Genomic DNA, 26019 nt, shown 5'->3' with positions numbered 1-26019 from the left:
TATCATAAAAATAGGCCAAAGTTGTAATACAGCTAACCTTCAAAGAGATGACAATTAAACCAACAGCTGACTTCTCAATAGCAACAAAAAAATCAAGACAGAAGACAGAATCTTCAATATGCTGTGAGAAATTAGCTGTCAAATTTTTGTATAGCAGAAGTACTTTTTAAAAAGGAGAAGAAAGTAAATGTGTTTTCAGGCAGACAGAAACTGAAGTTTGACTCCAGCAGATCCTTACGAAAGAAAATGCTGAAAGATATACTTTAAGCAGAATAAAAATGATCCCAGGTATACTGTCTTAGATATAAGAAGGAATGATAAGTAACACAAATGGTCAAGGTTAGTATTTCCACGTAAAAATCAATTGCACTAAACAATAAAAATAATAAAAACAATACTGTATTGTAAAGATTAAAAAAGAAAAGTTAAAAGTCATGACAATATTAGAAATAAATTGAGAAGATATATACTGCACGGTGGATTATCCATGTGATTAAAAAAAATGAAATAAAGTTGGATCCCTACCTCACAGGGTACACAAAGATCAAATCCAAGTGAATAGAAAACCAACATGGGAAATTTACACAACTTTTAAAAGGAAATAGGCATACATATTTATGACTTTGTAGGGAAGAAAAAACTTTTCAATAATGACAAATAAGCACAAATCATAGAAGAAAATATTTAACTTCACTAAAATAAAGAATTTCTGTTTAGCAGAATATACTGGGATGGGTAAAATTATAAGCTTCCAACTGGGAGAAGATATGTTTAATACATATTATTTGCAAAGGATTAATATGTAAACTATTTAAAGAATTTCCACAAATCAAAAAGTAAAAAACAAGTAACCTAATAAAAACATTACCAAAAGACTTTATCAGATACTTCTTAGAAAAGAATATCAAATATCCGTTAATCATATAAAGAGACTATCAGTGTATATTAAAATATACAAATTAAAACTAGAACGACAGACTCTTTCAAACCCACCAAATTGACAGAAATTTAGAAGAGCAAATTTAACGTAATAAAAATAATATACATAAATATAACCTGGCATATTCATACACGGTAACCCCATGCAACAGTGAAAATCAATGAATTATAGCTACAAAAACATGATGGATCACAGGAACGTAACTTTGAGTAAACAAAGCAAGTCATAGAAGAATGCAAAGTTTATAATCCCGTATTTACTAAGTTCAAAGGCAGGTAAGATGGAGTAGTTGTTTAAGGGTACTAACATACATGATAAAATCATAAAATCAAAGGAATGAAAAAGCCAAAATTCAAGATTATAATTAACCATTGAGATAGGAGTGATTGGAATCAAAATGGAAATAGGAGACTTCAAGAGTAATAATATTCCTTTTCTTAAACACAGATCTTTATTGTCTCAGGATTCTTTATATAATATACATACATCTCATAAATATTATTTTACCTCTATTCAGATTTAACGATGAAAACCTTAAGCTAATAACCAATATGTAGTAGTATGTAAAAACCAAAAGAGTATATGGCACATGTGTCATAGTTTAGGGGAGGAAGAAATTGGAGTCACCCCGGGGGGGCACAGAAGTGGAATTTGAACTGAGGTAGGTATTGATAGTTTTCAAACTGGCAGAGGGCAAGGGACATCCCATACAGGATGGTGGTATTAACGTAGTGGAAATTGTTTTAGAATTTAGTTTGTGTGCCCATTCATTCATCAAACATAGCATTATTCATCAGACCACCCCAGTGTTTTTCAAACTGTGAATTCCAGGGTTCAAGGAGTTGACTCAGGAATTACCTGGGGTGAGTTACTGTAGAGTTTCTAACCAAGATTCCATCATGGTAGCTCTGCTTTGAACTAGGGTATATATTAGGATTCTGAAAAATACATCCTCTAGGAAAGATGTTTAAACCACTACATTAAAGCAGCTGCAATGTTCCATGCTAGGTTTGAGGTATTCAAAGATTAATAAACTACATATTCAAATAGTGTGCCTTGGGGGTCAGTGCCTGGAGGTGGAAGTACAGGGCTATGCTGGAAGTGTGAATAAAGGATGTCCAAGTTCTAGGGCATTCTGGAGGAAAGAAAAGTCTGCTTCAGGATAGAGAGGGAAGGTATCAGAGAAAGTTTCACAGAAAAGGAGATATTTAAGTGAATTTGGAGGGCTAGTGACCTTTTGTCATAGGGATTAAAAAAAGGAAGTACATTCCAGAAAGAAAAAAAAAAAAAAACTCTCTAATGGACCATATAATTAGGGTGAACATGTAATTTATCATCCAAACCAGGACACTTCTGAGAGCAAAAGGCCACTGTTAATAGTTATTCCAGGAGGACAGGTGTAAACCCAGCAATGTCCTGGGTAAATCAGAATATGTAGTTATTCTCCCTATAATATGTTGAATTCAAGGCTAAATCAAACATTTTTAAATGCTTTATGTAGTAAAATAAATAAACGCAAGAGGCAAAGGTTCCTACATACATAAATGATGAGTTAAATGGCCCCAGTTTTTAGTACATCGCCAAGTTCAGATGTTAGTCATAAATGAGAACAAATTTTGCAGCAGAATTTGGCAGGTTGCTGCTTTGTTTTTCCCCAAACTCTGACCTTTAATTAACATTGCTTTTGTAACATTGTGTTTCTAGATATAGGGGCTTGCTTTGTTATTTAAAACAAGCAGAGGAACAGAAACCTATTATGGTTTTGAAGATTGCCAGGAAAAGCTGAGAAGAAAACTTTTAATCAAATGCACTAGCAGTTGGTAGCAGTGTACTTCACTTTCCTTTATACTTTTGGTAGTTTCTCTGTGACAAAATAGCTGATTGGTACCTGGGAGCTAAAAACTCCCTTTTGTAGAAGGAAAGAACAAGAGAAAGAATGGAGAGATCAGGTATTTTCAAACATCTTTCTGGCTGAACTTTTTCAGTCTTCAGGCTGACTTTGAGGGGAGGAACCCCTAGGAGAAATTCAAGGTGAGTTCTTCATGGGGATCTTCGCCATTAGGTTTTCCCTCAGATGCCCCGACTGACCTCTCTTCTTTGTGTTTGTTCCCTGAACGGAGCCTTCTCTTTTCATTGTTTCCTGCCCCTCAGTTTTGAAAGGATTGACCCAGACCCAGAAAAACTTAAGAAGTTTTGACTTGTGCCCACTTTCCTTGTGTTAAAGTTCCTGAAGGACATGTGACATTACTTATGGCTTTTAGCCTCCATTTCCCGACGGAAAGAATGGTCAAGTATTTGGTGGAAATAATTCTGCTGTGAAGTTTGTATTCAGCTTGGTTTGCAGACAACAAATTTCAGGTCAGAAAGGTCCTGCCCCTTCTTCGGTGCCAAGGTGAAACAGTGAACAAAGAGAGAGGGTTTTGCTACAACACATCCTATAGACAGCTTCCCAGCAAAGTCTGAAAAATGGTACCTTACAGAGCTTCACAGTGTCAGTGTTTGGTTGTGCACAACCTCACTCTCTGGAGAGAATGGGGTTGTGATTCCCTGAATAATTCGGAAATCAGCTTACAAGACTCACCCATGTCCTGGCCCTTGGGAAAATCTCTTTGTGTCAAATGAGCATCGCCTCTATATTACCAGTTCTTAAAAGACTCCTCAAACATTGAAAATGAATTGTGAATGTTTTCAAGACTGTTTCAGTGTGGAATAAGGAATTCAACGCAGTCCACATTCAGTTGGAATGAACAGTGACTGCATCGCAATAAAACTTGGTATAGTGCTGTGTAATGGAGACCCAACTGCGTTTCACAACAAGCGCCTTATTTTCTAAATATTCCGTTTTCCTGTGCTATTTGTATGTAAAAGCGGGTAATAAAGTAGATTAATGGACTTTCTGCAGAGCATTCTGGTTGAGATGACGAGTGTAGACAAACCCACAGAGGTGTTCTCATTATCCCTACGAAGACTTTTCTAAAAAGGCTCACGTGGTCCCATTCCTAAATTCCGCCTCTGCTTGCAGCTCACATTAGATTGCAATTTCCTCTTTGAGTTCTTACACTTGTCATATTAAATTGCTCGACTCTCATTTGAAGTGAGAGTTATGACAGAGATGTGACCAGCTGACTCAAAAAAATGTCTAGGGCAAGCAGTCAGCCCTGGAGATTCATGAGCATATAGACCTGCTAGGATGTAACCCAATCGTTCTCTTTTTATTGCTTATTACTTTCTTGTCTGTGTCAGAACACAGAGAGAATTACTGTCAAGCTTAAGAACAATGTCAGTTTCTAATACCCATCTTCTTATAAAAAAACACATAAAGAACTATGTCCCATTTCCTGATCTGGCCCACCTTTCCCACCCCTCATATTTCCATATTCTCACCTTTCAAAGACATAGACGTGAACAAACGTACACTGCTGTGCTGTGGTGGGCTAGGATGCTTCTTAAATTGTGTATGCTCAAAGCTAAAATATCCAGCCAAGAAGTAAAATATTTAGTGAAATACCACAAGCCTTTATTGAGCACACTGAGTGTCAAGTTCTAGGTTACTAAAGGGAGACTACGAAAGTGATACAGGCAAATTATCTATGGTGAAGGCAGAATTCCCACCTAAACAAGTAAGGAGAATTCTGTAGGAGCTTGGGGGAAGCTTTGATTTATCTTGACTAGGAATATGGAGGAAGACTTCATTAGAAGAGGTGTAGTTTAAGGTTGACTTTGAAGTGTGAGAGACGTCTTGGTGGAAAGAAAGCACTCATTCTTTAAACATGTTTTTGATGATACCCAGTATCCAAAATCTTGAAACTAACTGGCCTTCATTTTTATCATTTAAATCCTTTTACACTATGCATACCAGCCCTAGTGCCCCAGAATGTTATAAGAGGATACACAATGAGTATGTATGTACAGACAGACATTTAAATAGTGTTTTTTTACCGTTTGAAGGAAATAAGATCGCTGTTTCTCATTCTTTACTCCCGTTGTTGCTTCCGATCAATTTCCTTTATGGTCTAGTGTTGCCTTATTTTTGGCCTCCCAGTGTGACGCTACTAGGAGACGGTTGATAATTCAGATACTCCGACTATGCTATATTCATTACCTGATGTTTTATGTAGGATTGTGGGGAAGGAAGAGAAAAAAAGATAATGATTGTTTTGTATTAGTTCAAAAGTTTGTACGTATTAAAACAACTTACTGAAAGGCAGTTTGGTTAAGGTAAGGTCTCTCTGGAATGTTATTGGCTGTTTAAAAAAAAAAAAAAAGGAGATCTTGTTACCAAAGCTTTGCTGTTTAAATGTGTGAGTCCCACTAAAACTAATTTATTGGGCCAGGCCCTATACTCAGATACACAGATGATCCACGTAAACAAACAGAAAAGCAAGAAAACCCTCTTTGTGTTTGTTACCTAATGGCCTGATGTACAGTTTATTGGGCTGGTTGATTGATGTTTGAGTGCCGGTAGCTAAGGAGATCTTCAAAGTGATCCCTGGTGAAGGCTAGTTTGGTTCCTAAGACAACTCTAGATCAATAGAATTCCTCTGCTTTGTAGTCAACCATTTCAGTCATATTAAGGACCATATCAAAGCAACTCTGCAATTTCATCAAATACTCAGCAATCTACCGGAAAATGGTGTATTCTGTCATCTGTATAGACCCATTTAAAGAATGACGGCAAACCAGAAAAAGGACTTTTACTGAGGAGTGCTATTTGAAGAAAGTTGTACAAGATGCTATGGGAATTTTCCAAAAAAAAAAAAAAAAAAAAGGGAAGTGTCTGTAGCTTTGTTAAGTAGTCACAAAAACAGGTGTTAAAATTTTAATATCTCGTTTACTTCAAAAGGACGTGCTCTTTTAAAGCACGTCTATGCATCTATGTTGACACCATTGCTGGGTAGAGCTTTTCTAATTTTTTTTTTTTTACCATGGTTAAAAACCAGTCACAGGTGATATTTCATGCGATTCATAGTTTTTATATATTTTAGACAACTCAGAAGTATTGATTAATATTACAAGGCTTTATCTACTGGCATTTTTATACTATAGGTGGAAGTTAAATGGAACAGATGTTGACATTGGTATGGATTTCCGCTACAGTGTTGTTGAAGGCAGCTTGTTGATCAGTAACCCCAATAAAACCCAAGATGCTGGAACATACCAGTGCAGAGCAACAAACTCGTTTGGAACAATTGTTAGCAGAGAAGCAAAGCTTCAGTTTGCTTGTAAGTAGCAATTATATCCTGCTCCAAATGTGACTTTGAGTTTTTGTGCCTTGTACCAATCAGCCTTTAAAACAGTTTATCTTAAAAAACCAAACAGATTTTAATTTGTCATGTTGATCTTCTTTACCCTTTTTTCATATTTGCAAAATATCTTTCATTGTAGGGTACACTGTAAATCTGAATGGGAAGATGTATTCTGCTTTTATAAGGGTTGAGATAGTTTGACTGTATGATAATTTGGTTATATGGTGCTCTATACACATAAATTCACATACACTCAAATTTATATACATATAAGTTTACATGTACAACAAATTACACGCACATACACCCACACACATTTTTTTTTAAATTAAATTTATTTATTTATTTATGGCTGTGTTGGGTCTTCGTTTCTGTGTGAGGGCTTTCTCTAGTTGTGGCAAGGGGTGGGGGGGGCCACTCTTCATCGCAGTGCGCGGGCCTCTCACTATCGCGGCCTCTCTTGTTGCGGAGCACAGGCTCCAGACGCGCAGGCTCAGTAATTGTGGCTCACGGGCCTAGCTGCTCTTCGGCATGTGGGATCTTCCCAGACCAGGGCTCGAACCCATGTCCCCTGCATTGGCAGGCAGATTCTCAACCACTGCGCCACCAGGGAAGCCCCCCACACACATTTTAAAGCGAGTGTGTATAAGCAAGCAGTTGAATTGCCAGTAAGTTAATAGTCAATGTGACAAGCGATTTAGCCATAAAGCTCACAGTTGGAAAAGAAAAAAGCTTGGTAGTCTCTTAATCCTATAATTCTCTAATACTTTTTCTTATTTGAAGGAAAAGGAAAATTTTAAAAGCAACTACAGAAAACAAAAAGTAGAGGCAATCAAAGCTTTACCTTTTATATTTCTGGTTTAGAACGTTTAAAAAACAACTTGCTATCTCTTAAGACTACCAGCTAATGAAAGTTCATGAGCATGTGAAAGATAGTGGAATTTAGAAATAGCAAGTTGAAAATAAAATCCACAGGCAAGAGCAGTGAGTACACATTTGAGTATAGACACCTTGGAGGATTGATGTTCAGCTGTATTTTTAAGGGTTTATGTATTTGCCTATGATTATATATTTCCTCGTGTAAAATCCCAACTCATATAGCAGTGCATGAATGTCAAAGCTTTCCTAATTACAAAGTCTGTTGGCAGTAACACTGTAGGATATTCTCATTAACAAAATCCTCTCCAGAAACTCAATATCAAATATACCTAATATTCAGTACTTAATTTCTTATTGCTGTTTGGTGGCATTTTTATTAGTTGAGAAATGAATTTTCTAAGTATTAGGTATATATGGGATACCAGGCTTATTTTCTTTGTGAATGTCTTCTGCAGTAGTCTTCCAAATAATCTAAGGTGAGAGAAAAATAGGAGGATATGTCTGATTGAGTGCTACAGAACCAAAGTGTTTATTTCTTTTGGTTTAACACAAACGTGGTATCTATATTTTTAACAAATAGATTTTGTTGGATTCATTTTAGAAAATAATCATAGACTCTCAGAGTAGGGAAATCTCTATATTCAATTACTCTTGTACTTCATCGATTTTTGGATTTCACAGCATAGGAAATTTTTTTAAAAACAGTAACAATAACAGCAACAGAAAAGAGATTAACATAGCATTAACAACCTTTTGCTTTTCTAATTTATGACATTTAAAAAACAAATTACTAACTCTTAAGGCTCTCCTTTTGTAGAAGTCCAGGCATTTCTACTACTAAAAATATTGGAAAGATAGAATCTCATATGCAGGGATAGCCATTTAAATACGATAGTTTAGCCAAAGTAAAAGCTCTACCACTCATTTTGTGGTTGAGGTGCCTGAGTTTGGAATCCATCCTGCTTATCCCATTTCTTGTGCCTAACATCCTGCCACCCTCAGAATCGTCAGCTGATAAGCATTCAGCTTGAAAAATTCTGAAGGTAGAGAGCTCACCTTTTCATCACAAAGCATCCTGACCCGTGATTGCTGTAGTTGTTCAAAAACACAAAAACAAGCACAATATCTCTTCCTTAAAATTGAGCTAAGTATCTAAATCTCTATCACCTTCACTCCCAGTGCTTACTCTATGATCTGGTTAGGTTCAGACACGTGAAAATATGGTCACGTCCCTTGTCCCATAATTCTTTTCTTCTCCAGGTACTCAGTCCACAACCATCTTCTTCACAACACAGTTTTATTCAATTATCTATTAAACTGTGACCCTGTAGGAATGTACCCAACTCTATGCCTGTGCCTTGACCTTGCAGAGGACAGTGGGAACAGTAGTATCCCATGATGTGAGCTTCTCTTTTGATGAATGGTGCTGACATTGATATTCACTTTTTTTTAAACCCGAAGTTTCATATTTCAACTTTTTTCATATAAAATTAGAGGATTGATTTTTCATGATTGGCTATTAATCCAGAGCTACCCAATTGTGTTATTACCTAAATCCAGAATTTTATATTTACTCCTATTAAATTCACCTTCTGAGTTGTGACCCTTTGTTCCATCACAGTTGAAATTGTTTTAAATCTTTTTTTTAAATCTGACATATTGATTATCCTTTTACTTCAGTGTCAGCAGAAAATGTGATAAGCGTGTGTCCATTCAAATAATTGATACAAAATGTTGACCCGGACAGGGCAGCCTGCCAGTAGAGAATGTCCAATAAAATGAGATTAAATTTATAAATCAATATCCTTCACCTACTCATGTTCAATTAGCTACAAATTTACCCATACATACTATACTTGAACCCCAGTTTCTCCTACTTGTTCCTAGAGTAATGAGAATCTTTGCCACATGCCTTGCTGAAATCAAGATGTACAATTTCTACAACATCCGCTTGTACTTGGTCTCTGTGAATCTTGTCTAGATCTTCCTTAACCATTTATCATAAAACATCCAGAGTAATCTTTTAAACATGTAAATGAGATCATTCCACTTCCCCGCTTTACGCCTTCTACTGCACTTAGAGTAAATCTCAGATTCACTACCATGGTCTTGTTTTCATTTCTCAAAAATTACAAACTATCTTTTGCGCCAGTCCTTGATACTTTCACTCCCTCTGCCTTATTTGCTTTTCTCCTGATCTTTCACATGCTCACTTCCTATGATCCTTAGTTCTCAATTTAGGTGTGACCTCCTAAGAGAAAGTTTCCATATCACCATGTCTAACCTAAGAAGCAATTCCTTCCATTTCTTCTCCTGTCTTCTGCCTACCTTTCTGTTGCCCTCTACTTTTCTACATAACAACATCATTTTCAAACATTAGGACTCACTATGATCTGGAATGATTTTGTGTATTTCTTTTTTCTCATTATTTGACTTCTATGATAGAATCTAAGTTCTAAGAGAGGTGAGACTATCGTCCATCCTTATATCTCCAGAGTCTAGAATAATTTATATGTAGGAATAAACAAATTCCTTTATTAATTGCCTATTCAGTGACACAACAAAGAAAATATATGTATAAAGTTATTTTGGGGGAGGATGTATTCTTTTTGGTAAACCCGCACCCTTTCTATTCTAGTCATTTCCCGGAGTCTAGCATTTTGATCGTTAACATATAGTTTCTAGACCTTTCTTTTCTATCCTTTTTAAATTAAAAAAAAAATTAAAAGACATTGCCTCTATTCAAAAATCATTTTTAATTGGTTAGAATAAAATATTTTTCTTCAGTGATGTAAGGTGGAGCATGAAAATGACATCTTTTAAATGTTACCGAGTAATTGCTTTCTCCCAAGCATTTTCATCATCATTGAGGGAAAAAAATGTTGCCTTTTCACCGTACTTACTGCACTATAATACGCAAGTAAGAATGTTTCTTCATTTTTAATCATATGATTTTACGGCTGAAACGGACCTTAAAGGTTTCCTGGCCTGTATCTTTAAAAAAAAAATTAAATTGAAGATTGAAGTAACTGAATTACTTGTTATTTACATAATTAATAGGTGAGAACCAAGCAATGGCAGCTTCAGCTCCTAATCCAGGGTACCTTGATTTGTGTCTACGTTAGAGTCACTTTGATTTCTAAGAAAAAAAAATCCCTTCATCTTTATCTAACATGTTACACCTTCAAATCTCATTTACATACCTTCTGTAATTTTATCCACAGGACAATTTTATAAGGTAGACACATCATTTATGATTTATTTTAAAAATAGTTCCATACTGCTTTTGTAGACAGAATTTGATAATCTCTTGTATTTAGCATTTAAAAAATAAATTAATTCACATAAGCCAAAAATCTAATTAATGGAGCTGATGCCTCTAAGAAACCCCGCTTTTCTTGGGACAGAAAACTTTCCTTGATTAAACAGGCATAGCATAACTGAAGTCACTCTTGATGAGGTGTGGACACTTTCATGAGCATAGAGTATTGTAATGTAATTTGGAGCACATTTTGTTTTTCAGTCCCCTTGCAATATTAAGCCAGGGTCAATCACTTCTCTTTCTGTCACTTAGCCTGTTGCTAAGAGTAGACTACCAATGCCCCTTCTACCATCTAGTCCTACTGTTTCACCTTGGACTAGCAGACTTGATTGATTAATTTACCAGGGTCTACCCAGTGCCTGGCATTTAGTAAACTTGCAATAATAGTTGTTGAATAAATGAATAAGTTATAAGGATTGGATGTTAAAGTCATCAGGCCATGTTTGGGGTATGAGTTGGACCACTGCATTTAAGGACTTTCTGGCAGTCCTTTGCGAGTGCTTCGGAGGTAGATGCAAGTATTTCCACCTTGAGTTTGTGTAGAAGACAATTGACATCCTACTTCCAGATAAGGGTATGTGTTGGGGCATCATATGTTAAAATATGCCATCAAAGTTTACTTGTATCCTGAAAACCTGGCGTGAGAGTATATATAGCTTCAATGAACTGTTTAGGAATAGCTTTCCTTTAACCTCCCCTTCTCACAAGGGGTAAAGCAAGTTGAATGTTCTTTAACTCTTACGTAGGTACCAGAATCAGAAGATAAGGCCAGGAGTAGAAGGAATTTCAATTCATTACTTTCACTGCTTCATGGTGGGGATTTTTCCAGAGGCTGTGTCTACACAGAATGAAGTGCTACAGCTCTGTCACACTACCTGCCCACTTCCCAGCCAAGCATCCCAATCCAAATCTGCTTGAGAATCACCTTACACAATTAGGCAACAGGGCAATTTTGTTCACTGACATATAGATGTGGATTTTTTTAAGTAAGTTGTAATCTACACTTACACGCGTATAAAATACCCAAGTCACTATTTTAAAAATTTGTGAATGTGGGCTTGAGAAACTGAGATACTCTATTGCCTAAGTTTAGATAGAACAGAATGTTGTCCGTTGCTCCATTCCACTTTATGTGTCTTATAATGTTGCTAGAACTGAGATATCTCATCAGAGCCCTAGAGATAACCATACTTCTCCCTTAGGGTGTTATGAAGATTAAATTATAAAGCATATGCAAAAGCCCGGAATAATTCCTAGCATGAGAAAATGATGAAAAAGCTGCTTCTGTATTTTCCTTCTGTCTTTTCTTCTCTTCCCCTCGTTTCCCCTCCTTTTTCTGTCTTTTTAAAATAAGAATAATAACTAACCTTTATTAAACACTTAGGTATAGGGGGTAAGAGCACAAGCCCTGGAGTTAGATTCCCTGGGTTGAAATTCAATTTATCCTGTAACCCTGTGACCTGGGACAAGGTCCTTCTCTCTGCCTCAGTTTCTTTATCCATAAAATAGGGTTAATAGCTCTACCTCCTTTATTGTGAAGATCACATAAATTAATATTGCCTAAAATTCCTAGATCATTGTCTGGCACACATTAGGGGTTAATAAATGTTAGCTATTGTTATAATTTTTATTATGTTTTGATTGCTCTGGGTCGGAGATTAGGCTAAGCACTTTGGAAGCATTATCCCATTTAGTTCTCAGCATAACCCAAGGAAGTATAGGCATTATTTTTCTTCATAGGTAAAGAATCTGCAGATTAGTGAAATGAGATAATTTTCACGAAGGGTGCAGTGGAAGGGAGAGGACCCAGCATAGGACTCTGGCTACCTGACTTTTGAGCACATGCTCATTACATGGCATTTGACATGCATAGTTCCCTCATGACAGCTAAAACTACACTGTCCTCATGGAATTCATATTCGAACTATAGATTTGGGGGATTAATAAAATGTTTCTTTTGTAGACACAAACTTGGATTTTTCAATGTGTTTACAACCTTTCATATAGTACATCCATCATTAGTTTGTTTTTAATTTTTTAGTTGTAGGCTTCCTGATGCTGTCATAATGTTGATTTGCTGTTAATATCTAAAACCATAATGTTGTATACCACAATTATGCATACATTTGTGGCTCTAATTTTAATATAATTGGTTTCAGGTTCCATAATGAGAATAATTAATAACAATATTTCTGCTCTAAAAGTTAATATGCAAATTTCCAGTTTATTGCTAGTAGGTTGTAAAACATTCTGAATATTGATATTTTATGATAAATAACTTTGAGTTGGCAAACTTTATATCCCCAAGCAGTACATGACATGTTATTATAAGTTTTTTCACTCCTGTATTATTCCTCCCCCACATGTGAAAAAGATGTACTTTAAATGTAGATTGTTAAGAAGAGCTTCCAAGAGACTAATCCAATAACTCCAGATTTTAGCCTGTCAAACTGATTGCTTCATAAACATTGTTTGGGGCCTTCTTCCTGGAAGAAGTTCAGCTGTTTTATAACAGTTCAGATCTTCAAAACAGAAGACTTAATACTACTCATCTCCTGCTGGGGATGACTATAATTCATGCATAAGTACCTCCAAATTGCTTACGGTAAAATTAAATCGCTTAACAAAATCAAGTCTCCTGACTGCTGGAGGGAAACTGGCATGGTCTTGGCTGTGGGCAAGGTGGTGTTCTTTTGAAGGAAGCGATGGATATGCTGATCTCTGTTGGTACCTCGCATGAGGTGGGAAAAGAAACTAGATCGGTACACTCTATTCAAACCCTGCATATTTACCTCCTGAGCTTGTATTAAGAGGAAGGGAATAGAAGAGGAAAAGGAAGAAAAAAGAAGAAGGATGAAGATGGTAAATGAAAGGGAGCCTTAGGTGCAAAAACCACCCCATATTGGCCTTCTATGACCTCTCTCTCTCTCCCTCTCTCTCTCTCTCTCCCTCTCCCTCTCTCTCTCTCTCTCTCTCTCTCTCTCTCTCTCTCTCTCTCTATATATATATATATATATATATATAAAGAACTCAATAAACCAATCCATTTTGAGATTAATTTTGGTTTATCAGTTATGTGCAGTCAACAGTTTTTATGGTGAAAATATCACATTGATGAACAGTAGCTGATCGGATAACATCGTTGAAAAAGATCTTTCTTATGGGTACTAAAGTAAGCCTTGTCTGAGTTCTCCTTAACTTAGGTACCAGCTGACAATTGTGGTGATGATGGTAATAAAGATTAATATATTAAATTTTGAATGTTTTACTGTACTCCAGCTGGGGCTTTTGGCAACCTGGTTTTTGAGTCTTGATCATTGCAGTTATTCACAGTAAATTTCAAATTGCATTGCTTTTAATGTTTAGTTAGTTTATCTTTCATAGCCAAAGAATAAAATGTGCAATCAGAGCAATAACTGGGAGTTTGATAGATGGCCAAACTCAGGACTGACTTGACTGATCTTTAATTAGGAAGGCTGCTTAAATAGGCAGACTTCTGTTTCTGAGCAATAAAATGTTGATGGATGACTGTTTGGATAAATAATTTGTGGATATTTAGATCAATTAAAACGTGATCAACTAAGAAGTATTTGAATTGCAAAGCTGCTAACATTTATCAATGGAGGGCTTTGATCCTCCATAAAAGAATTAAAATTTTCTCATTTGAATAGTTAGAAGAATTCAAACCAAAACTTGCTGAGTTTCTGAAATAATGTTTTTAGTAGGTATTGTCTGCCACTTACCATAGTACTAAAAAGAATGCTGGTGACAATTGGTGTCTGTTGAAAATTTCATAATGCAGAACTAGTTAGTACATAGGTGTGCTGTTGGTTCTTAGTGATGTGGGCGGTTGTGAGATGTGGTACAAAGAATTGAAATTCACAAGTACACAGCATTATTCTCACTTGTATTTTTTTTTTCTGTCTCTTCCACAAAACCTGTTAATGTACAGATGCTAGTTAGTTGTAGCTATTCATTTATTAGGTATATTTCCTTCAGTCATGCCACAGTCCAGTTTAGGGTCTGACAAAGAGCAGTTCATGACTAAATCAATGAAGTATAGAGAATTTTTTAAAATTCAGGAGCATTCTAAGAATACAGTACACGTTAAAATTGGCAACCAGGACCAGATAGGTATTCATACAGGCTTGATGAGTCAGGGCTTTAAAAGAAATCACCAAGTTAAAAACAATTAACACTTCGTATCTTTTTTTTTTTAAGTAATGTTACTAAAATGTCATCCCTTTTTGTTTTATTGTTTTGAATAATTCAGTCACTAAATATTAAAATAATTTTGTTTGATTGTTCTTCAAGTTTAGTTTTTAGACAGTGAGGATCAAGTCTGACCATCACCGCGCTGTAAGTTTGAAGTTTTGGTCTACCATCAGTTAGGTGTCGCCAGTTAGTTGAAAGAGGGAGCAGTTTTTGAATGGGAGAAGGTATCAACCTAGAGAACACTCATCGTATCTCATTCTTTTCAAGAGTTTTCATGTGAGAGATTATGGTTCAAATTCAGACTCCAATTGACCACCTGTAGTGGTTAGAATCATAATTTACCACAAGATACAACCACCTAGAACCTGTCAACGGGAAGACTTTGTTGGCAAAAATGGAAAACGCTTTGGAAAATTGCATTATACCAAGAGGCAACGAATGATGAGTGAAAACGCAGTTGTGGAAGAAATTGGAAAAACGGGTCTTTAGAGATGTAATTAAATGAAAGATCTCGAGATATCCAGAGTTAAGCATTTGGACCCTAAATCCCATGGCAAGGTCCTTGCCCAGGTGTTGGTGGTATCGTGGTTAGCATAGCTGCCTTCCATGGCAAGGACCTTTCAAGAGACAAAAGAGGAGAAGACACACAGAGGAGAAGGCACTGTGACCATGGAGGCAGAGGTTGGAGAGAAGAAGCCAAGGGGCACCAAGGATTGCCAACGGCCATCGTAAGCTGGAAGAGCCCAGGGAGGATTCTCCCATAGAGCCTTCGCAGTGAACACAGCCCTGCCGACACCTTGATTTCAGACTAATAGCTTTCAGAATGCGAGAGAATAGGTTTCTTTTGTTTAAAGCCACCAAATTTGTGGTAACTTGTTTATGGCCACGGTAGGAAACTAGTAGACCAACATATGCACAGTTCTTTTCTTTCCTGACCACCTTCATCAAGGAAAAAAAAAAACCACCTAGGAGTGAGACCGAGGTCAGGTACTTTTGTAACTGAACTGTATTAGGAAGCAAAGTACTGAGAGGGACGGCCTTGATTAAATGTGGAATAATCTGGGCAAGTTTTGTGTCACGCTTTGTATTTTCCTCTGGGGAGCATAAAAGGGGTTTTAATCTTTGTGTAGTATGATTTGATGAAATACTGGAAAAAGATAGTACTCTGCAGAAGTTCAGAGTAAGCTTTTCTTTTCGCCAGCACGTTTCTGCCCATCTCTTGGAATAGTCCGGTATAGGCTTTCTCTAAAATAGGTGGAGTTGGCCCTTTCTCCATAGTGTAATGATTTGAAGTGATTCTGAGTTGTTTTTTGGCCCCGAGACCCTCTCTCTGGACTTCTTTTTTCTAGGTCATTTTCCCTGAATTTGACCTTTTCGTCTGGCACTCGAAAGTCTTAGGAACTAACTATTATCACATTTAGAGTATCTGACCAACCTGTGTGTGTTAACAGTTCTACTGTGGTCTCTCATGCATTGTTACGATTCGTGTTATGACATTTCTGGCTGCAGAAAGAAGCCCCTGTGCTATCGAGGGCCCGATTCTGCTGTCTTCCCAATCAGCACCTTTCACTGAGTAGCCTCTAATCGGAACAAGCCAGTTGGCTCCTCGTGGACGTGTATTTTATGCACCACGCTGGCTGGTTTTTACTTCACGGCTGTAATATGTGGTCCCTGGAGAGAACAAATGCTTTAGGGTTCAGAGGTTAAGTCTGAAACTCAGGGACATCATGAAAAGGTGTGTGTGCGTGTGTGTGTGAGTTCATGTGTGTGTGAGTGTGTGTCAGTGTGTCTGTGTTTTTCCAAGAGCTAAATTATTCTGTTAGACATTTAACCAGAGATGAAATTCTGTGCTAGCCGCTAAACCCTTGACGGATGGTGCTGCCAGTCAGTAATCTATCCCTGATGTGTGTATTTAGGGTACACACTAATGATATTTACAGTGTTGATCTGCTGCAGAATATTTGCATTGTTGTATATCTTTAGCGTTTCAAATTTGTTTGTTTTTTCTTTCATAGCATTTACTTCTCTCCCACCCCAAATTCAATGCAGTCTTGTGCTGTGAGCAGTCTGTTAGCTTGACCTCATAAAGTTTAGTTTAATTATGCCGTATAGACTATCTTTTAAGTAGCCCAGATTTATTTAATAGAGGTTAGGGGATGTGAGGGGGTCAACAAATGGATTTTCTTAATTTTAAGTTCAGCGATTACTTTCTCCTATTGTATTCAAACGTTACCACCCAGAGGGCAGGTACTTATGAATAGGTGCTGAATAAATCCTTGTGGAATAAATTAAGCTGAATGAGTATATGAATCAGCCCATGTTAAAAATATAAGAGAAACAGAAATGCCTTGGCCTTTACTACCCTATGAGGTACTGTTTCCTCTAAAATAGTCTGTTTCCCTGAACTGAGTACTTTTTTTTTAGTGTTTCTCTTTTAAAAACAAAATTCATTAAAGTGTTGCCTCTGACTTCCAGTACCATCTTTTTTTAGTAACAGTTTTATTAAGATATGTCACATACTATATAATTCAACAGTTTAAGATGTACAATTTAGTTAGTTTTTAACCTATTCACAAAGTTGTATAACCATCACCACTGTCTAGTTTCAGAGCAGTTTCATCATTCTAAAAAGAATCCCTGTACTCATTAACAGTCATTCCTCATTCCACCCGGCACCGGACAACCACTAACCTAATTTCTGTCTCTGTGAATTTGCCCATTCTGGCCATTTCATATAAGTGGTATCATGCAGTATGTGGCCTTTTGTGCCTTATTTCACTTAGCATGATGTTAGCAGGGTTCATCTATGTTGTAGTTGTAACAGTACTTCATTTCTTTATATGGCCAAATAATAGGCCATTGTATGGAAAAATACCATTTTGTTTGTCCATTCACCAGTTGTTGGACATTTGGGTTGTTTCCACTTTTTGGCTGTTCTGAGTAATCCTGCTGTAAACATTGATTTACAGGTTTTTCAATGTGGACACATGTTTTTATTTCTTTCAGGTATCTTCCTAGGAATGGAATTGCTAGGTCAAATGGTAACTCGTATGTTAACATTTTGAGCAACTGCCAAACTATTTTCTAAATTGGCCGTGTCATTTTATAATCTACTAACAGTGTATGAGGGTCCCAATCTCTGCATATCCTTACCAACACTTGTTATTGCCTGTCTTTTTTATTTTAGCTGTCATAGTGGGTGTGAAGTGGTATCTTACTCTGGTTTTAATTTGCATTTCTCTAACGGCTAATGATATTGAACAACTTATTATGTGTTTACTGACTATTGGTGACATTGTCTTTGGAGATATATATATTCAGATCTTATGCCTGTTTCTTAATTGGGTTATTTGGCTTTCCATTATTTTGCTGTAACATTACTTTATATATACTAGATACAAGTTCCTTATCAGATACATGATTTGCAAATACTTTCTCCAATTCTATATGTTGTCCTTTCAGTTCCTTAGTGACGTCATTTCAACTACAAAAGTTTTCATTTTGATGAAGTCAATTTATCTGTTTTTTCTTTTGTTACACGTGCTTTTTTTGTTGTTTTAACGTCTTTATTGGAGTATAATTGCTTTACAGTGTTGTGTTAGTTTCTGCTGTATAACAAAGTGAATCAGCTATACATATACATACATCCCCATATCTCCTCCCTCTTGTGTCTCCCTCCCACCCTCCCTATCCCACCCCTCTAGGTGGACACAAAGCACCAAGCTGATCTCCCTGTGCTATGTGGCTGCTTCCCACTAGCTATCGATTTTACATTTGGTAGTGTATATATGTCCATGCCACTCTCTCACTTCGTCCCAGCTTACCCTTCCCCCTCCCCGTGTCTTCAAGTCCGTTCTCTACGTCCGCGTCTTTATTCCTATCCTGCCCCTAGGTTCTTCAGAACCTTTTTTTTTTTTTAGATTCCATATATATGTGTTAGCATACGGTATTCACATTACACCGGTCAGAATGGCCATCATCAAAAAACCTACAAACAATAAGTGCTGGAGAGGGTGTGGAGAAAAGGGAACCCTCTTTCACTGTTGGTGGAAATGTAAATTAATACAGCCACTATGGATAACAGTATGGAGGTTCCTTAAGAAACTAAAAATAGAATTACCACATGACCCAGCAATCCCACTACTGGGCATATACCCTGAGAAAACCATAATTCAAAAAGAGTCATGTACCACAATGTTCATTGCAGCTCTATTTACAATAGCCAGGACATGGAAGCAACCTAAGTGTCCATCAGCAGATGAATGGATAAACAAGATGTGGCACATATATACAATGTTACATGTGCTTTTGACGTCATATCTAAGAAACCATTACTTAATCCAGCGTCACAAAAATTTACTCCTATGTTTCCTAATAAAAAGTTTTGTAGTTTTAGCTCTTGAGTTTAGGCCTGTGATCCATTTTGAGTTAATTTTTGGATATGTTGAAGTTGGGGTCCAACTTCATTCTTTTTAAATTTTTTCAAATGTATTCTTTTGCATGTGGATATCCGTTTGTCCCAGAACCGTTAATGAAAAAATGATTCTTTTTCCATTGAATGGTCGTGCACTCTTGTCAAAAATCAATTGACTCTAATAAGTATAAGAGTTAATTTCTACTCCATTGATCTATATGTCTGTTCTTATCCAGTACCACACTGTGTTGTTTACGGTAGCTTTATAGCAAGTTTTGAAATCAAGAAGTATCCATTAATAGTATCATAAGATCAAAGAAATATGATGCATATATCACATTAACTATAGACTCCATCTTACTTTCCTATAAACAAAGCACATTGCCCTTGGATGTGTTATATAAAGTTTAAAATCGATAAATTCTGAGCTATGTAATCTTAAATAACATCACATTTGAAGCCTTGACAACCTAATTTACTGGTTCCTCAAATTTGAGGAAGAACTCATTGTTTTTCTTACTCCTCAGAGTCTTAGTTCTGTTTTCCTCAACCTCTCAGACAAGAATGCTTGCGATCTCTTACGAACAATCACCATCTTACAGGCCAGGCAAGCTCTAAATCCACAGAGAAACAATTTTCTCTAAGGCATTGAAGTCCTAGGATAACTACTGAATAAGCAACCAGACCATTTAACATAGGCCAGTGCATCTCCACTTCTAACTCTTCCAAAAACTGTATGGAGGTAATTGGTGTATATTTGCACACCTTAAACGGTCCTTAGTGGGTTTTCTCAGAACAGAGAATACTATTGACCCAGCGTTTATTTTGAAATGTCAGTTTTCTTATCTCCACTAGAGTAATTTATAATAAGTGATTTATCCTAAATTTGCTTAGACCTTTCAATCCCCGTGTTGCCTTTGGACCTGACATTCTCTGTATCTACCACCGAAAGGCTGTGTCACCTTGAGGAAGTTTCCACACTCCTCTCAACACCAGTGTCCTCAGAAGAAGCATAATGGTAGTATTTTAGAGTTGTGAGAATGAAATATGCCAGGGAAATATCATTTGTATGTTTATCAACATGCCTTCACCTGTTCATGTACAGAATGTACATTAACACATGAATGCTGTGTTTTCTTGTCTCCTTTGTCTACAAGTGCTCTGGTACTTCATCTGCAAATGCTCCGGTACTAGGGTGGTTTTGTCTGGTCCTCTCACTGGTCGGTATACACCCTCCAAATCCAGCTGTATTCATGTTTTTACATTTTACTCAGCATTAAACATGGTAGATGTTCCAAGGTTTCAAAAACAGTTAGCAATTGCTCTCTCTAAGATACTAAGCTTCATTATACTCTAAACAACCATTGATCCTGCATATAATTCAACCTCAGTAATCACAACCTGAGATTTCTGCTAAGTAATTATTTATACTATCAGGAAATTGTTAATCCTCCTGCATATTTGAAAAATGAAGTACCTTTGGGAAGTACCACCACATCATCCAAGTACATGTGTTGCAAAAAATTGAGTTATCAATATTCAGTGTGGAGATTTCCTCTGTGTATTTGTTTTTCTTTCTTTCCATAAATATTTAATGAATACCAACTAGGTAGTAAGTGCTGTGTTAGATGAGCAGGAGCACGTCAATGAACTAGACAAATGTGAAACTTACCTCCAGCAGGGAAGACAGATATTGGACAAGTAACCTCAAGGGTGGTGAGTATTAGGAAGGTTGAAGTCTAGATTTCTAAGGAACAAAGGACAGAATAAGCAGCAGCGGAGAGGGAATGGAGCGATGGCCTGAAAGTGGTGTTTGTTTATAAGATAGTTGGTTAGATAGTTGTTCAAGGAGAGGCAGAATGGAGGGGTACGGAGAAAAGAGCAAGGCATTTCAGCAGAGGAGAAAACATAGGCTGTATATGGCATTCATTAGGAAAGAAAACAGGACCCAGTCCCTCTTCTTAGAGTTCACATTCTAACAGGGGGCAGGGGGTGTTCATCAAGTAATTACACAAGAAGTATGTAATCATCCACTGAGGTAAATGGGAAAAAAATGGTTTTGGTACTTTGACATTTGTAACAAACGAAGTGAACATAGACAGATGGTAGTTTCCCCTGAGGAAAGGGGCTCTAATTGAGATCTGAAGGATATGTAAGGACTCAAGAGGAAGCATTTTCCAGACAGAAAATACAGGATGTGCAAAGGCACTGTGGTAGAATAGAATGTGGCACATTTAGGGGAATCAAAGAAGACCCACCTGTGTGGCTGGAGTACCCAGAGCAGGAAGTGGTGAGTACAGCAGAGTAGAAGATGGTGGTAGGGAGTGAACAGAGTGAAGATTGTTTATTTATTCTGCATTTTACCTCAAGACCTTGAAGTATATCTGTTTACTGGCTAAAGATTAGGAAAATTCTCATATATGTGCTTCTGTAAAACATGCTCAGTGCCTTGAAATCTACATGATGTTCAGTACAGTGGGAGCTTTCTGTAAGTCCAATCATCAGTTCACACATCCCCAACCAACCACCTGTAATAACAACAGGAGCTAACAATTCTTACCTGATTTGCATGTGCCAGGCAGTCAAATATGAACTCTCTCTTTTTTTAAAAATTATTTAATTATTTAATTATTTATTTATGGCTGTGTTGGGTCTTCGTTTCTGTGCCAGGGCTTTCTCTAGTTGCGGCAAGTGGGGGCCACTCTTCATCGCGGTGTGTGGGCCTATCACTATCGCGGCCTCTCTTGTTGCGGAGCACAGGCTCCAGACGCGCAGGCTCAGTAATTGTGGCTCACGGGCCTAGTTGCTCCGTGGCATGTGGAATCTTCCCAGACCAGGGCTCGAACCCGTGTCCCCTGCATTGGCAGGCAGATTCTCAACCACTGCGCCACCAGGGAAGCCCTGAATTCTCTTTTAATCCTATCTCAACTCTAGACACTGGTACTCTTGATATTCCCATTTTACAAAGGAGAGAGCAGAGGTATGACAAAGTTAAATGACTTGCCAAAGTCCACTCAGCTAGGAAGTTGAAAGGCCAGGAGCAGATTCCAGGTTATTTGACTTCAATACTTGCCTGATTCATCACTACACCATACTGTCTGTCTTTTATTTCTACTGCAGTGAAAATGCATCTCCATCAGAGGAAACAATTTGCCAAGAAACTCAAAACTGAGTTTGGAGTGTGATACTAATAAAAGAGCCAGACTCTCTTTTTTCTGGATGTCATATTGTTAACCAACCTCCACTTGCATCCGTGGGTGAAAAGGCGAAGTCGTGCTTTGTTCTTTGGCCAGTAAGAGACCGCACTGAGTGCAGTTCAGGATTTCAATATCACTAGTCTTATTTTTCGACACCAAATTTCTGCCAAAGATGAGAGAATAAGATTGAAGATGCTAAGGAAGTCATGATAGTGCTCGAGAGCAGAGCTCACATGATGCTGCTGACGTTCTTTCTGGTTTCCCTGCCTCACTTGGTTCTTTTAAGAGTTAGGAAATATCTGCAAAGCTTCTGGTGTAGAGAAGAAAAGCGAAGCTATTTGTTTTCATGACGTTAGACGGCTGATCAGGTTCTGCTCTAATAGTCTCATTTGTGTTTTTAATTTTACCTAATAATTTTAAATTATTAATTGTCAATTAAATATGATTAGATGTCATTAAATGTCGTTATGTTACACAGAGTTTTTATATCTGTGAATAGCTGCGTAGAAGGTCCTCTGTCTTTCTGTCTGTCTTTGTCTCTAGTAAACAGGTAGCCTCAGAGGTTATCCCATAGATTTATAAGGCAAGTGCCACCTGGAGAAACCCCATTCCTTCTTCAGTAATTCCTCCTTCATTAGCCAAGAAGTAAACAAGCATGTGTTAAATTTAAACCTGATCAAAACAAATATTTAGTGCCTATTTCTTCAACAACAGCACTGTATCCCTACACGGAGAAACTAACAATACTGGGTGCTGGAAAGGACAAACCACCAGCAAAAGAGAAAACATTTCATGAGGTTAGGGATTTGGGCAATGGAAAGTAAGAACCTCCCAGAATTTTATCTCCTGTCTGTAGCAATAAATATTACTCCCGCTCCCCTTCCTAACCCCCCATGAGATGGTAGAAGGCATCTCTTGTCACCACTTCTTCCAAATCAGAGTTGAAGTCCAAAGTCACAATAAGAGTCATTTTTGTTTTTTTGGTGCAGAATTCTGATATCAACTACCTTTGCCATGCTGGCTAAAGTGGCTTTCCTCAGTCCTGTCTTTTCAATATCCTGTTGATTTTCTTTACATTTTCCCTAATAAGAGTCTATAATTGTATCTACCAGTTTGTCTATTGCTCATCAACCCCACTAGAAACTTTACCAGTGCCTTGCTTTGTTCAGTACATTTTTGTTGGATAAGCAGACTAGTAAGTTACTCTACATGGAAGCAGGGGTCCCAAAGAGATGCTAGTAGGGATGGCAACCTTGAAATTTTAACCCTTTACATGCAAAAAAAACTCAGAGACAAAGATACGCGTGCTTTGCTTCGGGAAGAGATGTTGTTCTGCAGGAGGAGAAAGGAGATCTCCCAAAGACTTTATTTCCTTTGTTGTCAGGTGATTGGTGTGCATGTAACTTTTTGATCAGAGGGCTGTTACGACCACTCCTGATGAACAGCTGTCATGTGCTTGGTTTATAAAATAGACCCACTGTTTGCCACAGCTAACCAGGGCCTAGTTAGTGTATTCTAAAAAAAAAAAAAATGAAGTTTATAGGAGTGCTGTTTATTGCCTTTTGTAAGTGAGCTGTTTTTTAAAATATTCGTTTAGTGGTCCCGTTGGCAGATAATAGAGATAATAATTAGTCCATGGAATACTTCATGGTGGAAAATGCAAGGTCCATTGGAGGAACGCTCCTACCTGCGAGTACCAAACTAGGAGTCCCAGACACTGGGTTCTGATCCCCTTTCTTTCTCTGATTTGCTCTATGACCAACATCTTAATAATGATAAGGAGCGAAGTCTTGAATATGAGTTTACTGGTGGCAGCTCTGTGGCTTCCCTATCCTGATAGCCCAGCATGTAATACAGTGCTCCACAGGCAGCAGACACTCAGTAAAAGCTCTTAAATTAAATAGCTTGCACTCTTAGTATTTTTGCATTTTTTTTCTTTAATTGGTTAGAGGGAAGAAGAACTTAAAATATCATTACATAGCAGTAGATGTGTGATGTCATTTACTGTTTGCCAACCAAATGTTGAAGCTAGAAAACATTTGTGCATAAATGTTACATGAGTTGAGGTTTTTAAATTGCTGAAATGTAGGTAATTTGGGCAAAGAGTGGCATTTAGAGATGAACGAATGTATTACATCTGTGGAGCCTTCATATTTATTACCTTGAGTGTCATTGCCATTTCCTACTGGAAATTAAGCGTCACACACGTATCCTTCATTTGACCCGGTGGCCTTGATGCCTCTAAAATGAATGGTAAATCCAGGAATATAAATTATAATCACATCATAAACATCTTCCTCTTAACCTTGGCAATAATGTAAAATAGTGCATTTTAAGCTTGTTTTGAAGGTTAAGCAGGAAATCTTGTTTTAGATAATTAATATTTCAACAAAATCAATGTTGCTACAACTAGCAAGTAGGTGATCTGGCTAATTGGCTTAGTATTCAATCTGTTAACTATGAAATGTCTTTTAGCTGAAATTGTGTTTATAAAAAAAAAAAGAAAATCAGTGCAGTGTTTACTGGTTTGCTGGCACAGTCTCGTTTAGCCAGCTGTAGAGAGCTCAGGAAATAAATATGGAGGAGCTTGTCCTCCAGTTGCCTCCAAAATAACCCTGATGATTTTCCCTGTTTTGTCTTGGCACTGAAGACTGTAAAGCCAAGGAAACTGTCACTCTCTCCACAGAATATGTTTTGGTCCTTTCGGTCAATGGCTTGCTTCACTTTCTCCTTGATAATCTAAGCCACCACTGTTATGCCTTGGAAAAATAATTAATAGCTAAATTGTCTATACTATTTTACTGTTTAGAAAGCACTTTCAAATCTATTGTTAGCTTTTGTCATTACAAAAGCCCCATGAGGGATGATTTATCATCATCATCGTCCCCATTGTACAACTGTGGAATGAGTAACTCAAGATGAGAAGCAGCTTCCTCAAGTCCCTGCCACTAGTAAGTGTCAGATCTCGGAATCAAAACTCAGACTTCTGACTTCAAGTCCTGATGTCTTTTCACTACACCACTTTGTTATTTTCAGTTAAAGTGGGCTTCTTTCTTTCTTTTTTTTTTTTTTTTTAACATCTTTTTTGGAGTATAATTGCTCTACAATGGTGTGTTAGTTTCTGCTGTATAACAAAGTGAATCAGCTATACATATACATATATCCCCATTTCTCCTCCCTCTTGCGTCTCCCTCCCACTCTCCCTAGCCTACCCCTCTAGGTGGACACAAAGCACCGAGCTGATCTAAAATGGGCTCCTTTCTTAAGCCAAATCAATGGATCTTTACTTGTGAGGTGTCTGACGTCTGTCATTATTTTGTGAAGAAGATATTCGGGGGTATACCTTCAAATGCAGGTTCCCCAAACTATATTGTTTTAAAAAGGCAGAGTTTAGACAATTTATAAAACCTTTTTTTGTCCTGACTTTATACCCTTCCTCTAATTTTTAATGTTGAAAAATTCTTTCTTGTATGAATTGAGGATGGTGGAAGATGGTAGTAAGAGTGGTGGTAGTTTTTAGCAGCAATACTTAGAAACATCTATGTTGGTTTCACACGCCTCCTTTCTTAAAAAAAAATTATCTTGCCCCATTAAATACAAAAGACTATGAACCTCAAGAGGGAGGAGATATGGGGATGTATGTCTATGTATAGCTGATTCACTCTGTTATGCAGCAGAAACTAACACACCATTGTAAAGCAATTATACTCCAATAAAGATGTTAAAAAAAAAAAAAAAAAGACTATGAACCAGTGCTTTGAAAAACAACCTGAGCTGGTAGAATGGGTGGCAGGTGAAATGCTTCT

At 37.2% G+C, this 26019-nt stretch overlaps 1 protein-coding gene across 12 annotated transcripts in view; it reads left to right on the top strand.

Moving 5' to 3' along the window:
- CNTN4 (contactin 4) overlaps positions 1-26019 on the top strand; it is a 956080-nt gene that overhangs the window by 640748 nt on the left and 289313 nt on the right. For all 12 annotated transcript variants that reach the window (XM_068558505.1, XM_068558506.1, XM_068558508.1 and 9 more), the window contains one exon: positions 5987-6162. In XM_068558505.1, coding sequence (XP_068414606.1) covers positions 5987-6162 — 176 coding nt within the window. The remainder of the gene's footprint in view (positions 1-5986; positions 6163-26019) is intronic.

Source organism: Eschrichtius robustus, chromosome 12 (assembly GCF_028021215.1).
Source record: "Eschrichtius robustus isolate mEscRob2 chromosome 12, mEscRob2.pri, whole genome shotgun sequence".
NCBI lineage: Eukaryota > Metazoa > Chordata > Mammalia > Artiodactyla > Eschrichtiidae > Eschrichtius > Eschrichtius robustus.
This window is presented reverse-complemented; position numbering and strand designations above follow the sequence as displayed.